Source organism: Oncorhynchus mykiss, chromosome 1 (assembly GCF_057628025.1).
Source record: "Oncorhynchus mykiss isolate SJ-2025 chromosome 1, ASM5762802v1, whole genome shotgun sequence".
Taxonomy (NCBI): Eukaryota; Metazoa; Chordata; class Actinopteri; order Salmoniformes; family Salmonidae; genus Oncorhynchus; species Oncorhynchus mykiss.
The window spans coordinates 56,025,974-56,040,976 of NC_143022.1; the positions used below are offsets into that span (position 1 = coordinate 56,025,974).

A 15,003-nucleotide genomic window follows, 5' to 3' on the forward strand; every position below is an offset into this window, starting at 1 on the left:
TAAACTAACCCTGATTCAAATGACCATCATACCCATGATAGATTACGGAGACATAATTTATAGATCGGCGGGTAAGGTTGCTCTCGAGCAGCCGCTCGATACCATTCGGCCATCAGACTTGCCACCAATGTTCCTTATAGGACACATCATTGCACTCCTAAACTCCTCTGTAAACTGGTCCATCACCTGTCGCCCACAGCCTCTTAGGCTTTGGGCTACACTAGTTCATTTAGCAGACAAGATTTGCTTAAAATTCTGTGGCATTATTTTATATTATTTATAGCAATAAGAATACAATTGAACAAAATATAAATATTGTCTCAACGATTTGAGGGAGCTATTCTGTGTTGAGCGGTTGACAATGAAATAGGTACTCCTACATGCTTAATTTAGAGTTATTAAAGTAACATTAGTTGTTCTACAAATGTTTGATTATATGTTTTTCTTTTTAATACATTGTAAGACTGCATGATGAGATTCCAATGATTTGAAAAAAAGTAGCTTGAAAGGCATGAGCTCTGCTTTGTTTTATTTGCGCAGGCTGTACACACTCCAATCTCTCCCTTTCATTCACAATTTGACAAGCATTTGATAATTCCTCACATTTCAGGACAGTATCCCCTTTGTGGCCGTAATGCACTCTATAAAGAGCCATGCCTTTTGCGTCTCGGAGTGCTGCGTTGTGCCCTTCTCCCTGAGTGTGCTGCACAATCGGAAACCCTCTCACTCACATGGCTCTCTGTCACGTGATTTGGTCTTTCTCACAGGCTACAAATGAAGAGACACATCTGGGATGCAACTGCGTGCATCCTTATCCAATTCCGAGCGGCATATTGGAAGAACTGTCCACATTTACTTTGACAGCCAACAAGATGAGTAGGTCTAACGAACAGCAAAATCCCTAGCTTATGTCAATCTACTATCCCCCACAGTACAAACATTCTGTGTGAGAAATAAATATTCCAAACATAGTCTGGGATAGTTGTGGGATGCGATAGATCCCAAATGAAGACGACCACTAGCATCAAAACACTTTTTTATGCAATGAGACTGACGCAACAGATCAGAATGTTTAGCTTAAACTATTAGGCTATTTCTTCACATTTATAAGCGCAGCAATGGTAGTAGGCTATAAGCTTGAATGTTCCATTAGTGGAAAGCATCATTATCAAAAGTGATCGCAAATGCATGTAATGTTTTTATTATAAAGGTACCCATTGTAAAGTGGATGAATGTGCTAAATTAAGTTATTTGGCCACTTTAGTGGTGATTAAGCTTCATTAAAACATATGGCACTATGGGCTAGGCAACATGAGGTGTCACCCTTCAGAGTTTTCTTGATTTAATATTGTCTGTACAAATACTACGTGTGACATTTGTTTAGATTTAGAATGGACCATTATCATGCACCTGTATCGAAACAGGGGCAGCAGGAAATAATACATGTCATCTATGCACTTAAATAGCGAATGGAGTACGCTTTTCACCATGGTTTATTTTCATGCCAGCCAGGTAGGCTGCACTCCTGTTGTAAATATAAGCAATGTGCTTATTATTAGGAAAGTTGAGAAATCAATATAGTAGGCCTAGCCTATAGAAAGATGGGATCCTCTTTTTATTAGCGGCCATCACTCTTTCTCCCGCAATCGCACAGAAATGTTGTGCAACATGAGCTCATGTGCTCTTATGTAGTATTTGATTTGAATACATTTGCATTGATGTCAAATTGATAAGAGGAACAATAGAGTGCTTGGAGAAGCCTAAAAACTGTGACTAAACGGTCATGTGTAATTTGACTGCCTTCATGACTCGTGACCGCCGGTGTGGTGGTAATACGGTCTCCGCAACAGCACTAGTTACTACATGATTCCATATGTGTTATTTCATAGTTTTGATGTCTTCACTATTATTCTACAATGTCGAAAATAGTACAAATAAAGATAAACCCTTGAATGAGTAGGTGTGTCTACTTTTGCCTGGTACTGTTAATACAGTTTTAGTATAACATAAGCTTTGAGAGGTTTATGCCTTGATATTTAATAGTTTTACCACTCCAAACTCCTATTCATTCTATAAATATACCCATTTAATGTTCATAAAAAGTGTTAAACATTTTCTCCTTCTCCCCCCAGCTTTGAAACTCAAAGAAATGGCCTGGTGTTCATTTATGACATGGCGGGCTCCAACTATACCAACTTTGAGCTGGACCTCAGCAAGAAGATTCTCAACTTACTCAAGGTTAGAAAGTACTGAGGCAGCATATTGTAGTATTTTATCACTATCTGTTCACCAGGCTAATATGTTGACTGATGACAGACAAAAATGTACACTCCATGTGTATGAATGAGAGGCCAGGATTGCGAAGTGGTGTTCCAAAACTGCAGGTCTGCTCTGTTCTACACCAGGGGGCTTTTCCTGCCAGGCTGAAGAAGGTGTTGATAGTGGGCGCCCCTGTCTGGTTCCGCGTGCCCTACAACCTGCTGAGCCTGCTGCTTAAAGAGAAACTCAGGGAGAGGGTGAGTGCAATGGTACTATTCTCACTATGGGTAGAATTGTATCTTCAAAAATAAGCACTAATTCCAACTATAAAGAACTGTCAAGAATGTGACTGTAGTAATGATCATTTAGCTGACACTTCCATCCAAACCGACTTAATCAATGCATTTTGAAAGTTTTCAGACCCCTTAACATTTTCCACGTTACGTTACAGCCTTATTCTAAACTCAATCTACACACAATACCCCATAATGACAAAGCAAAAACATGTTGTTATTCAGACCCTTTGCTATGAGACTTGAAATTGAGCTCTGATTCATCCTGTTTCCATTGTTCATCCTTGAGATGTTTGTACAACTTGATTGGAGTCCACCTGTGGTAAATTCAATTGATTGGACATTATTTGGAAAGGCACACACCTGTCTATATAAGGTCACACAGTTGACAATGCATGTCAGAGCAAAACCAAGCCATGACGTCGAAGGAATTGTCAGTAGAGCTCTGAGACGGGATTGTGTCGAGGCACAGATCTGGGGAAGAATACCAAAAAATGTCTGCAGCATTGAAGGTCCCCAAGAACACGGTGGCCTCCATCATTCTTAAATGGAAGACGTTTGGAACCACCAAGACTCTGGCCACCTGGCCAAGGTGAGCAATCGGGGGAGAAGGGCCTTGGTCAGAGAGGTGACCAAGAACCCGATTGTCACTCTGACAGAGCTCCAGAGTTCCTCTGTGGAGAAGGGATAACCTTCCAGGAGGAAGGTCTCTGCCTGCATTCCACAAATCAAGCCTTCGTGGTAGTGGCCAGATGAAAGCCACTCCTCAGTAAAAGGCACATGACAGCCTGCTTTGAGTTTGCCAAAATGCACCTAAAGACTCTCAGACAATGAGAAACAACATTCTCTGGTCTGATGAAACCAAGATTGAAATCTTTGGCCAAGTGTCACACCTGGAGGAAACCTGGCACCATCCCTACGGTGAAGCATGGTGGTGGCAGCATCATGCTGTGGGGATGTTTTTCAGCAGCAGGGACTGGGAGACTAGTCGGGGTAGAGTGAAAGATGAACGGAACAAAGTACAGAGATATCCTTGATGAAAACCTGCTCCAGAGCGCTCAGGACCTCCTACTGGGGTGAAGGTTCACCTTCCAACAGGTCAACGATCCTAAGCACACGGCCAAGACAAGGCAGGAGTGGGTTCGGGACAAGTCTCTGAATGACCTTGAGTAGCCCATCTAGAGCCAGAATTTGAACCCGATCATACCCAAGAAGACTGAAGAATGTAATCGCTGCCAAAGATGTTTCAACAAAGTAAAGGGTCTGAATACTTGTGTAAATGTGATATTTCAGTTTTTTATTTATAATACATTTGCAAAAATTTCTAAAAACCTGTTTTTGATTTGTCACTATGGGGTATTGTGTGTAGATTGAGGGAAAACAACTATTTAACCAATTTTAGAATAAATCTGTAACGAAATGTGGAAAAAAGTAAAGGGGTCTGAATACTTTCTGAATGCACTGTATGTGGCCCATGAAGGAATAAAGTCACCTCCTCTTGGTGTTGCTTGCACCAAGCAATTTAGCCATCGAGACAATGTTTTTTTCTGATGCAGCATGATAGAGACATGTTCTGGCATGGTGCAGAAGTAGGACCTCACAATGTAGAGCCAAACATGCCCCCTATATCTCTCAGACATTGCTTCAGTAACCCCCTGTCCTAGTTTGGGAACATCAACAATATTAGAAGCAGATAAACACTCCTGGGACCTGGGGATGATCGTTATGCTCCCTTCCAGTGAATAACACCTGACATTGGAGGGTGAACCGCCGTCCAGCCCTGCAATGTAATTGATACACAAGGCACTTCCTCAGATGTCAGATGATTTTTATTTTTAATCCCAACCTCTGTCCCCATAGGAGGCCTTTTGCCTTTTGGTAGGCCGTCATTGTAAATAAGAATTTGTTCTTAACTGACTTGCCTAGTTAAATAAATAAATTATTGATGGATGCAAGGCGTTTCCACTGTGACCTTTACTCAGGAACTAACTCCTCCCAGGGAAAGCGAACGTTTGGGATCATAAATCACATCGGCTGTGTTTGAAATCGCACCCTATACCCCTACAGTGGAGTGTAAAATGATTGACACCATTGATAAAGAATGACTGTATAAAATAAATACTGCTCCAGAAAATTGTGAAATTATTCTTTAATACTATTACAATTGCTTAGAGAAAGAGATTTTGTTTAATTAAGAAGTAATACTTTTTTTTCTCAAAAAGGTAGGGGTCAAAATTATTACCCCCCCCCTAAAGATTCCTAGTATGCAATGACTACATCAAGTGTGTGACTATAAACTTGTTGGATGAATTTTGCAGCTCGTTTAGGTTGTTTTAGATTATTTTGTGCCATTCTGGAGTCACATTTATTGTAAATAAGAATATAATATGTTTCTAAACACTTCTACATTAATGTGGATGCTACCATGATTACGGATAATCCTGAATAATGATGAGTGAGAAAGTTACTGTGGGTCAAAGATCATATCCCCAAGAAATGCTAACCACCCCTGTTATTGGTAATGGTTAACATGTCTTTTGGTTATGATCTTTGACCCTCTAACTTTCTCACTCACCATTATTCACTTGACACAATACATTATTTACCATACATTTCTATTGGGCACAAAATAATCTGAAACACAACTAAAACAAACTGCAAATGCATCCGATATGTTTGTAGTCAGTCTCAAGTAGGGTTGCACATTTTGGGGAATATTCAGGAGGTGGAAACATATGCAAATTATTATTAATACCATTTAAATGTAGATGTTTCTTGCATTGGATATATTTACCATATCATATGGAGACAGAAACTTAAACATTTTACCTTGTCATAAGTAGACATAATTGCAAATGATTAAATCATTCCAATAGGAAAAAAAACTAAAAACTATTTAGTTCTGAATTTAACTTTAATTAAATTACTTGTCTCTTCACATGGGATGATTTCACTGAACAACCAAAAGAAAGGGAATATTGAATGATCCCCAATGATCCATCGCATCTCCCAAAAACATTTAACATACATCTGTAAATTGATAGTCTAGAAACTAAAGCTTTGGTTGTCTTCCTCTCAGGCTTCCATGTCTTCTCCCTGGACCTCCTCAATGTCTTCCTCTTGAACATCAGACTCTGAGGCCTCATCTTCACTGCCATTTTCCAACCTTGTTGAGGATGGCTCGTTGTCAGGCTCAAAAAGCCTAAACTTTTTCCAGACTGCCAAGAACCTTGCCCTCGTGCAGGCCAAGGTGGTGAGACACTGTAGTGATGACACCATATGCCTTGTTGATCTCTGCACCAGACAGGATGCTCTTGCCTGCATACTTGGGGTCCGACATGTGCTCTGCGGCGTGTATGGGCTTCAGGCAGAAGTCTTCGCGCTTTTTGATGTTTTTCAGAACTGTAGTTTCCTGTGCTTGGAGCAACAGTGAAGTGGGCAGGGCAGTACAGATTTCTTCTCTTATATCTGCGAGCTGAGTCTGAACATCAGATAGGATGGCATTGTCTCCCTCAATCTGTGCAATGGCTACTGCTATAGGTTTCAGGAGTTTCAGGCTGCTTACTACTCTCTCCCAAAATACATCATCCAGGAGGATCCTCTTGATGGCGATATCTGATTCATCATTTTCACCTCGAATAGAGGGACTTTTGTCAAAGGTTGATTGTTGTGAGCGCTGAGGGAACTTTATGCTCTTGGCCAGATGATTCTCTATCTTTGTTGCATTCTTCACACATGATTTGGCACAGTATTTGCACACTGCTTTTCCTTCTACATTAGCTGCAGTAAAATATCTCCACACATAAAATAGTGCCTGTTGCATTTTCATGTAAAGATGAGAAAAAAAATTAGTAAAAAAACTACAAATACAATTTCATGTACAGTTAAATAGTTAGATTAAACAACTCCTTTGTAAGATAAATGTTTTAAAATTAAACATGTATGGAAACAGGTGAATTAACACCCCTCAGTTAGCAGGCTCAAGCAAGCTAAAACCCACATGGTAGCAAAAATATACAAGTTAGAATTTATTGAAACACAGTTTGCTGTAGGCTACTATTTACTAGTTAACAAAAAATTATGTATGTCAAATAAAATATATTCACCCCACCCGGTATTGTAATCAAAACTTACCAGAAAGCCTGTAGTCCTTGGCTCAGACAGTCTAGCAGTGTGGGCTCAATAGCATCTAATTAGTATGCAAGATCTTGAGAATCAGCTGTACATGTGATGGAAGAATGCACTGTGCATGCAGAGGGTTGCAATACCATTTAATTTGGGATAGTGTAACCAAAATATGCCACAAGACCTAGAATTGCCTTTGGTATCCCACAAAAAAGATTCACTGTTATAAGCTAACTTTTGATGAATTTAAGCAAAATTCTCGGGTTTAACTTCCCATGGAAAGTTTCTGGAAAAATTACGGAAATTTCCGACCCTTTGCAGCTCTAGTTACAAGTTCGATGTAGTCATTGCGTGCTAGGAAAATGGGACCAAATACTTAACTTGACTACTTTATCTATAAGAATGTTCAGGGGTGTCAATAATGTTGACCCCTATCTTTTTGAGAAAAAAGTATTACTTGTTTAACAAAATCTTTCTCTGAGCAATTGTAAGAATATAATTTTGTGCATAAAAATTTTGCTCAGAATTAGAATTACTTATTTTATACAGTCACTATTGCTCATCTTTATCAAGGGTGTACATCATTTCGATCCACACTCTACCCCTATGGGCCCTGGTCAAAAGTAGTTCACAACATAGGGAATAATGTGCCATTTATACTCAGCCCAAGTCACTGTTGATTTCACAGAAAAAATAGTAGATGTAACAGATCGTTCATGTGGCTCTGATGGACTTGCATCTCTTAAAGCAGATTAGTTAAGAAGGCAGTAGGACAGTGATTATTATTTTTTTTTACAAAGCTGATTTAGTCATTAATGATCTTGTTTAACTATGACGTTTTTATGAACTTGAGGAGGTCATGAGATTGAATGCTTGGTGTTATCACCACAATCATTATATCATTATTATTAATTATTCATTGATGATATGACGTTTGTAAAATGGCTCTAATATGCAATATCAAATCGGAATCCATTTATTGAACAGAGCATGGAGCATTATTGAAAAGCACACTGTTTGATTCATTGACGTTGATTCATTGACTGTCCCAGTGATTCATTGAATTGGAATGAAATCAGCCTAAACCCCTATTAATGCATGGAATCCATTTTAGGACATCCTCAATTCTTAGTCAAGACTGAAACCTACAGCTTACAAATCAGGATGTCCTAAAAAGGATTCTATACTTTTGACATGTGGTCCAGTTTTAATATATATATATATATTTTTAAACGGAGCAAGGACTTAAGATCAGATGTTATCACTTTACTTTTTCAAGTTGAAGCCCTCACACTCGCCTACCTCCTTCTCCTCTCCCAGGTCCAGATGGTCAAAATGTCCGACCTCCGCCTGCACCTCCCCCGGGATTGTCTCCCAGAGCACCTGGGGGGGCTGCTGCCCCTGGATGCCCACGGCTGGAACGAGCAGCTCCTGGCTGGGCAGAACGGTCGTGTGGACCCCGTTGACGAGCTGGTAGGCATCCCACTGGCGGACTCGTCGGTCCACACCCCCGGGCTGGAGGCCATGTGCCTGCAGGAGTTCATGGCCCACCTGGGCAGGCTCCAGCGCTCTGGCATCCACCTGGAGTACGTGGAAATCCGCAAGGAGCAACCGCCAGGGACCTTCCACTGTGCCCTGTGAGTAGATGAGTACAATCACTTTTAAAGGGTTTGCTTTGTGTTGATCTACATTTCCTGGCATTTGAGCTGCGTAGGGAGAAGCCTAGAGAGTTCTGGTCCTGTATTCACAAGGTGTCTCAGAGTAGAAGCTGATCAGAGCTTTTCTTGGATCAGAACCCTCCTATCGATTTATAATCTTATTCTTTATTATCTAAATGGCTAAACTGATCATATACCAGCAATCCTACTCTGGCCCTTTGTGAATACGGGCCCCCCAGCCCTCACTGGGTTGAAAAGGATGAGACTTTGGGTTTGTCCATTAAACTACCAAGGAAAGCATCAAACTGGGTGGCAAAACTTTGCATCAGTCCCTTGGAGCAGTAACTTGATACTGATTCATGATATAATCAACCATTGACAGACATTCTTAAATTACCAATCTCTCCAGTACTGCATACAACCAGGAGAGGAATCGCTATGGGGATGTCCTGTGTCTTGACCAAACAAGAGTTCGTCTGAAAACTCGACAAAACGAGGTGTGTACTTTTCGAAAGTCATATGACAATGTCATCATGCAGTTAAAGTGTACAGTATCATAACATACGAGATATCAGTAACACTTTCTAGGAACCACATGTGCATATAGTGCCTTATCAAGCACAATGTGCATTAGAAGACTTGCTGTCACCATTCACAACAGCATAATATGGTTCCATACAGTATTTGTAAATGCACATATACCTGAACATTACACATGGTTCCTAGAACTTGAAATATTAATTCTATATTTTTTGAATATTCATATTGAATAGGCTGTTAAGAGGACAAAAAAAAACACAAAAGAACTGCGCAATATTGCAATACGTGAATGCTCTCTTTCAGCCTCATAGAATGTCAAAGGACATCTTTGGTTCATGTGTTTGTGAGAAAGCCTCTACTTTTACACTCAGCCAGCTCACCAAAGGCCTCTGATAAACGGTGTATTACCGCATTGATAGCCCCCTCTTTTTATTTGCTCAATTTATTTGGCATTCATCCAACAGGGCTCTATAATGTTATCTGGATTGCTACTGTTCAGCTCTGATGTTATAGGACCCCTATTCTCTCGGTCGCTGTGACAAAGGCATGTTTGTTCCCTCAGAGATCGGACTACATCAACGCCAGCTTCATGGATGGCTACAAACAGAAGAATGCGTACATCGGTACTCAAGGTACAACGATGGCCGTCTATGATATTACATCTGCTAGTTTCACCATCAGAGACTTTTGCACTAGTCATTTTGATGGGATTCATTTGTAAGAGGTTCCTTTCTCAAACTATTGGTATTTTGGTAACACTAAAGTCGACAGGTATAATGCATTATGGTGTGCTTGATGAACTGACAGACTTGTCATAAGCATGCACACGGTGTACAAAACATTAGGAACACCTTCCTAATATTGAGTTGCACACCCCTTTTGTCCTCAGAACATCCTCAGTTGGTAGGGGCATGGACTATACAAGGTGTCGAAAGCGTTCCACAGGGATGCTGGCCCATTTTGACTCCAATGCTTCTCACAGTTGTGTCAAGTTGGTTGATGTCCTTTGGGTGGGGGACCATTCCTGATACACACTGGAAACTGTTGAGTGTGAAAAAAATCCAGCACTGTTGCAGTTTTTGACTCACACAAACCGGTACACCTGGCACCTACTACCATACTCCGTTCAAAGGCACTTAAATATTTTGTCTTGCCCATTCACCCTCTGAATGACACATACACAATCCATGTTTCAATTGTCTCAAGGCTTAAAAAAACCTTCTTTAACCTGTCTCCTTTTCATCTGTACTGATTAAAGTGGATTTAACAAGTGACATCAATGAAGGACCATAGCTTTCAGCTGGATTCACCTGATCAGTCTATGTCATGGAAAGAGCAGGTGTTCTTTATGTTTTGTACACTCAGTTTTGAGTTGGTTGAACATAAAGACCTCAACATTTTGTAAGTGTGTATGAGCCTTGATGTAACAAGTAGATAATTCCCTTCATTCTACTCTACTGTCCATAGGACCACTGGAGAAAACTTATGGTGATTTTTGGAGAATGGTCTGGGAGCAAAATGTGCTAGTCATTGTCATGACAACAAGGTAGTTACTTTTCTTACAGCGTTCCTTTACCCAGTGGGAGTTGAAATGATATCAAGTCTTTGTCATGGCATGAAGTGGAGGATTGTTGTTAAATGATTCACTGACGTTTGGAAATGCTGATATGTGGTGACTGTTGTCAACCAGACCCATATATGTTACAATGGGGCACTTCTTGAATTATAGAGATTGTCATTACCCTCCTGGAGATAATAAATCTGTGTGTTGCAGGACGAACGAGGGCGGTCGGAAGAAATGTGGTCAGTACTGGCCTCTGGAGGAAGGTGGACAGGAGGTGTACAGTCACATGGCTGTGGTCAACCAGAGAGTGGACAACCACTCCCACTACAGCCAGACCACCCTGGAGCTGTACAACATGGAGGTACAGTAGCTAGCTACAGGTCTAAAGTGACCTCTGCTCCCTTTACACAAGGAATAACACATTTCCTATTGCTGATTTGTTGTTTTTTAAGGATGAAAATCTGAGATTATCTGTAGCACAGGCTAGCTGCATAGGGATGGCTGTTCACCTTAGCTGGGACAATTTTCACTGTGCAACACTACCTTAGTGTTGGTGTTGGCCAACACAAATCATGCATATCAGTGATTGTTTACCACAATTTAACACTATTATCATGGTGTGTCTATCCCTTCCCTACCAGAATTGTGAGCAAAAGCAGGTGACCCACTTCCAATACCTGAGCTGGCCTGACTATGGCGTCCCCACTTCGGCCTTGACACTCATCGACTTCCTGGGGGCCGTCAAGAGGCAGCAGAGACAGGCGGTGAAGGGCATGGGGCCCCGGTGGAGAGGCCACCCCCTGGGACCCCCCATGGTGGTTCACTGCAGTGCGGGCATAGGCAGAACAGGTGAACTATTAATTCTCACTGATGACCACCACTCCTTTAGTCTATGCGTATCAGACTTTACTCCAGTCCTTGAGACCAAAATAAAGACACACAAAATATATTATTTAGGCTCTGTATTTTGCACAATCATGTGACATGGCAAGATTTTATCCTGTATTTTAAGCCTTATCCAGAAAGGAGAATTACACCAAAAAGGAAAGCAATTGTCTGAGGATGCAGCTGGACCATCTGCTGGGACAGTTTGATGAAAAAGCTATAAAGGTTAAAAATCCAGGCATGTCACATGATTCCACAAACCACAGGGCCCTAATAAGACAATATAAAGGCTCATACATGCTTATAACAAGTAAGTTCATTCCCCCCAGATCACCTCAGTAACACGTAATGCACACAATTAAATAAAATCTCTATGATGTGATAGTCATAGGTGTCACCCCCATTTCTCTAATAGGGATTATATTTCTATGGCTATCATGTATGGAGTCCATAGTGAACTAATGTTATTTCTGCATCTTCCCCACTTCGTAATATATCTGTTGATAATGATGTCTCCCACCTTCCTTCTCCCAAGGTACCTTCTGTGCCCTGGACATTTGTCTGTCCCAGTTGCAGGACATGGGGACACTCAATGTGTGTCAGACGGTGCGGTGGATGAGAACGCAAAGGGCCTTCACGATCCAGACCCCCGACCAGTACTACTTCTGCCACAACGCCATCCTGGAGCATGCTCAAAGACAGGGCCTGCTCTCAGCCAGTCAGTGATGCCAAGGGGGTCACCTTGTAGTTCTCGCAGCCAATCAGTGATGCCCTGGGTGTTGTTCTCGCAGGCAATCTGTAAATCCAGGGGACACTTTGTAGCCAATCAGCATGTCTGCTTCTAGGGATTGCCATCACTTATTCTACCATTTAAGAGGCCTCTAAGACAGACTCATTCCTCCTGACTCTCTCACATTTTAACGACTAGTAAAATTGATTTGTAGTATCTCAAGAAGTCACGGTTCAAGTTGTTGTTTTCTATGAATGGACCACCATTTATTTGTTTTGGTAGTTTGGGCAATGTAAAATCCCATGTCCTACCAAATAGAAATTGTTTAGCTACATTCAAGTCTACTTTCCTATATTATTAGTTCTGTGTCCTCACTGAAATCTGTATTTTTATTTTGTCAATAATATCCACATAGGGACGGTGAGCCAATTTTGCAAAACTCAAGAGGAACATTTCCTCTTGACTTAAATTTCTCCTGGAGCTGATTAAATGGCACGGATGGCTACTTGTAGAAGTTGTCCTGATATGTATGCGGACTTCTCATCTTGCCCTACCCCCAATCCAAGCCTCAACCACGATAAAATGCATAGATTACCTTAAGTTCAACTTAAAGTAATGCTACACCTTAAACAAATTGCGAGCTGCTGATAATGTTGCCATATCAATGCAATCATTTCCTGCAGATTGAAGAATTAAGGGCTGCCCTCACAACAGACTTCATTAAGTTATTCACATTGGCTGTTCAAATTTGTTGTGAAAACCTTGTGATCATGACATTAAATGTTTGGTCGCCGCAATAGTCGATACGTATGCTTCAGTGTGACACTGTCATGTACTTCTGTTGAGCCGCCAATGCTGCGATGAACATGATAACCATGCTTCCGCCTTAAGACCCCAGTAATGTGCAATATACTTTTAAACACAGCCATGTTGAAGCACTTTGAAATGGCTCTTCCCATCGTGCTTTAGGATATTGCAGTTCTTGTGGTGGTATAGTGCATTTAAGGTCAAATTGCAATTATGGGAGGTACTAAACATGTGATATAGGCATAACTTGATTGTTACTGTTGATTGGACCTTTGACCTTCAGGCTTGTCTGGTAGTTCAATGGACACTTATAGAGGACTACATGTAGAATATTACCGTTCCCATTGCTGAACAGTGCGTGTGCATCATATTACATGATATCTTGTTGGATGAAAAAATGTGTTCTTTGCTACTGAATTCATATTGAATTTGCTTGTAGTGCAGCCTCGTTTAAGTCTGCCATCCTCGTACACTCTTACTGATTTTAGAATGATTACTTTCAATGAAGGACAGTGTGACCAATTGTATTTTTCTATTTTCTATTGTTTCTACAACTTTTTCTTACAGGTATTCAGACTTTAAAAGTAGACATTATATTTGCTCTGTTACTATTAGGTAGTATGATTGAGGACAATTGAATCAGATGTTGCTGTATGAAAAAACATTTGTCTACACATGTACATTTCAAATGCTTCTTATGCCAATTATGTTTTCCAACCAAAGGAGATTGGGATATGTTCAATAACATTTCAAAGGAAGACCAAACGTGTATTCAGCACATTAAATGCTAAATGTTCATTCCTAATGGATTGTGTGTGCTCTTGTCATATTTTAGTCTGGTTTGTGTCTAGACAAATCATCTTTCTGAAAAATCTTGAGTTTAAATGCCCAGTGCAGTCAAACATGAATTCCTGTGTTATATATACAGTTCAAGTCGGAAGTTTACATACACCTTAGCCGATTACAGGACCAAGTTTGCGAAATCCTGCCATATACAACAGAGTTCTCCCTCCCCATTTTGACTGATACCATTCAATAATAAAAAAAAAAGACAATACAAGTAAAAGTTGTCTAGTAACATTTGAAGGCAGAGTCCAGCTCCCTCCATTCAGAGACATCAGTATCAAGCCCATCTGTCTGGACTTCATCTTGCAAGTCTCCATATGCTGGCTCCATACATATTTATGTTCTATTACCAATGGCAGTTAATATCTGACACAAACAAGTACTACCTATCCTATGTTGAAGTTTGAACAGGCTTATAAAACCTACCCAATTACGGTTTCCACAGAACGAGGCTGCCATCTGGCAAAAGCATCTCCAGTCCATCCTGTAGAAATCGGCAGTTCATCAGTGGAACATGGAATGAAAAGGGTGTTGCTACTACTGGATATTTGTGCTTTACCATATACTATGTTGAAGTTTGAACAAGTCAGACTAAACCTACCTAATGCTCTTCTCCCCATCGACGACCGTTGGTGAGCAGGCAAGATGTGATGCTGGAAGTGAGATCTTTGCCAGAGCCACATTGATGGGCATAGCAGTGTCGATCAGCTCCTGGCCCATCATCAAAGATACTGGTTGGTCACACACAAACACACACAGCACTGATTACATTATCAATGGTGGTTACGATTAGCCTGGTGGAACCAACTTGAATGCTGTGTGAAAGTGAAATAGAATGGTGAACACAGCGATCAGGCTGGTTCCAGCAGGCTAGGTTATGCACTGGACATTATATGCATCTTAAAAGTAGAAAATAAGAAGCAAATAATGTCTACATAAAGTATGTTTCACAATTGGGTTATGAAATGTATCAAAAAGTAATTTGTACAAATCAATGTCTTAATGCATGGAAGGAATAATTTGACCACGAGAACGGTGTGAACGTCAAAACCCCTCTAACCGGCTGAAGAAGAGCAACAAAGGCGTTCAATCCAGCCCTGCCCGCACCACTTCTACCAAGAGACCTGAGTCCGAGCCAGCCACCGTTGTACAGCATCCAGTCAAAGCTATCAACTGCTTTTCTCTCATGCCTTTTCTCTCAGGAGGGTGACAGGAGTACACGTGGAGTAAGCATGGAGAGAGATCTGTTCCAAAACTTTTCTCATGTAACGTGGAGTAAGCATGGAGAGAGATCTG

General features: G+C 40.9%; 1 protein-coding gene across 1 annotated transcript in view; it reads left to right on the plus strand.

Moving 5' to 3' along the window:
• The window catches only part of LOC110525327 (tyrosine-protein phosphatase non-receptor type 9), a 47,017-nt gene extending 33,351 nt beyond the window's left edge, over window positions 1–13,666 (plus strand). The window contains exons 5-13 of the mRNA XM_090234792.1: window positions 2,133–2,238; window positions 2,406–2,516; window positions 7,998–8,314; window positions 8,745–8,832; window positions 9,438–9,507; window positions 10,343–10,421; window positions 10,650–10,800; window positions 11,081–11,288; window positions 11,860–13,666. Of these exons, the coding sequence (XP_090090918.1) occupies window positions 2,133–2,238; window positions 2,406–2,516; window positions 7,998–8,314; window positions 8,745–8,832; window positions 9,438–9,507; window positions 10,343–10,421; window positions 10,650–10,800; window positions 11,081–11,288; window positions 11,860–12,050 (1,321 nt within the window). The 3' untranslated portion in view covers window positions 12,051–13,666. The remainder of the gene's footprint in view (window positions 1–2,132; window positions 2,239–2,405; window positions 2,517–7,997; window positions 8,315–8,744; window positions 8,833–9,437; window positions 9,508–10,342; window positions 10,422–10,649; window positions 10,801–11,080; window positions 11,289–11,859) is intronic.
• Window positions 13,667–15,003: the final 1,337 nt, after the last annotated feature.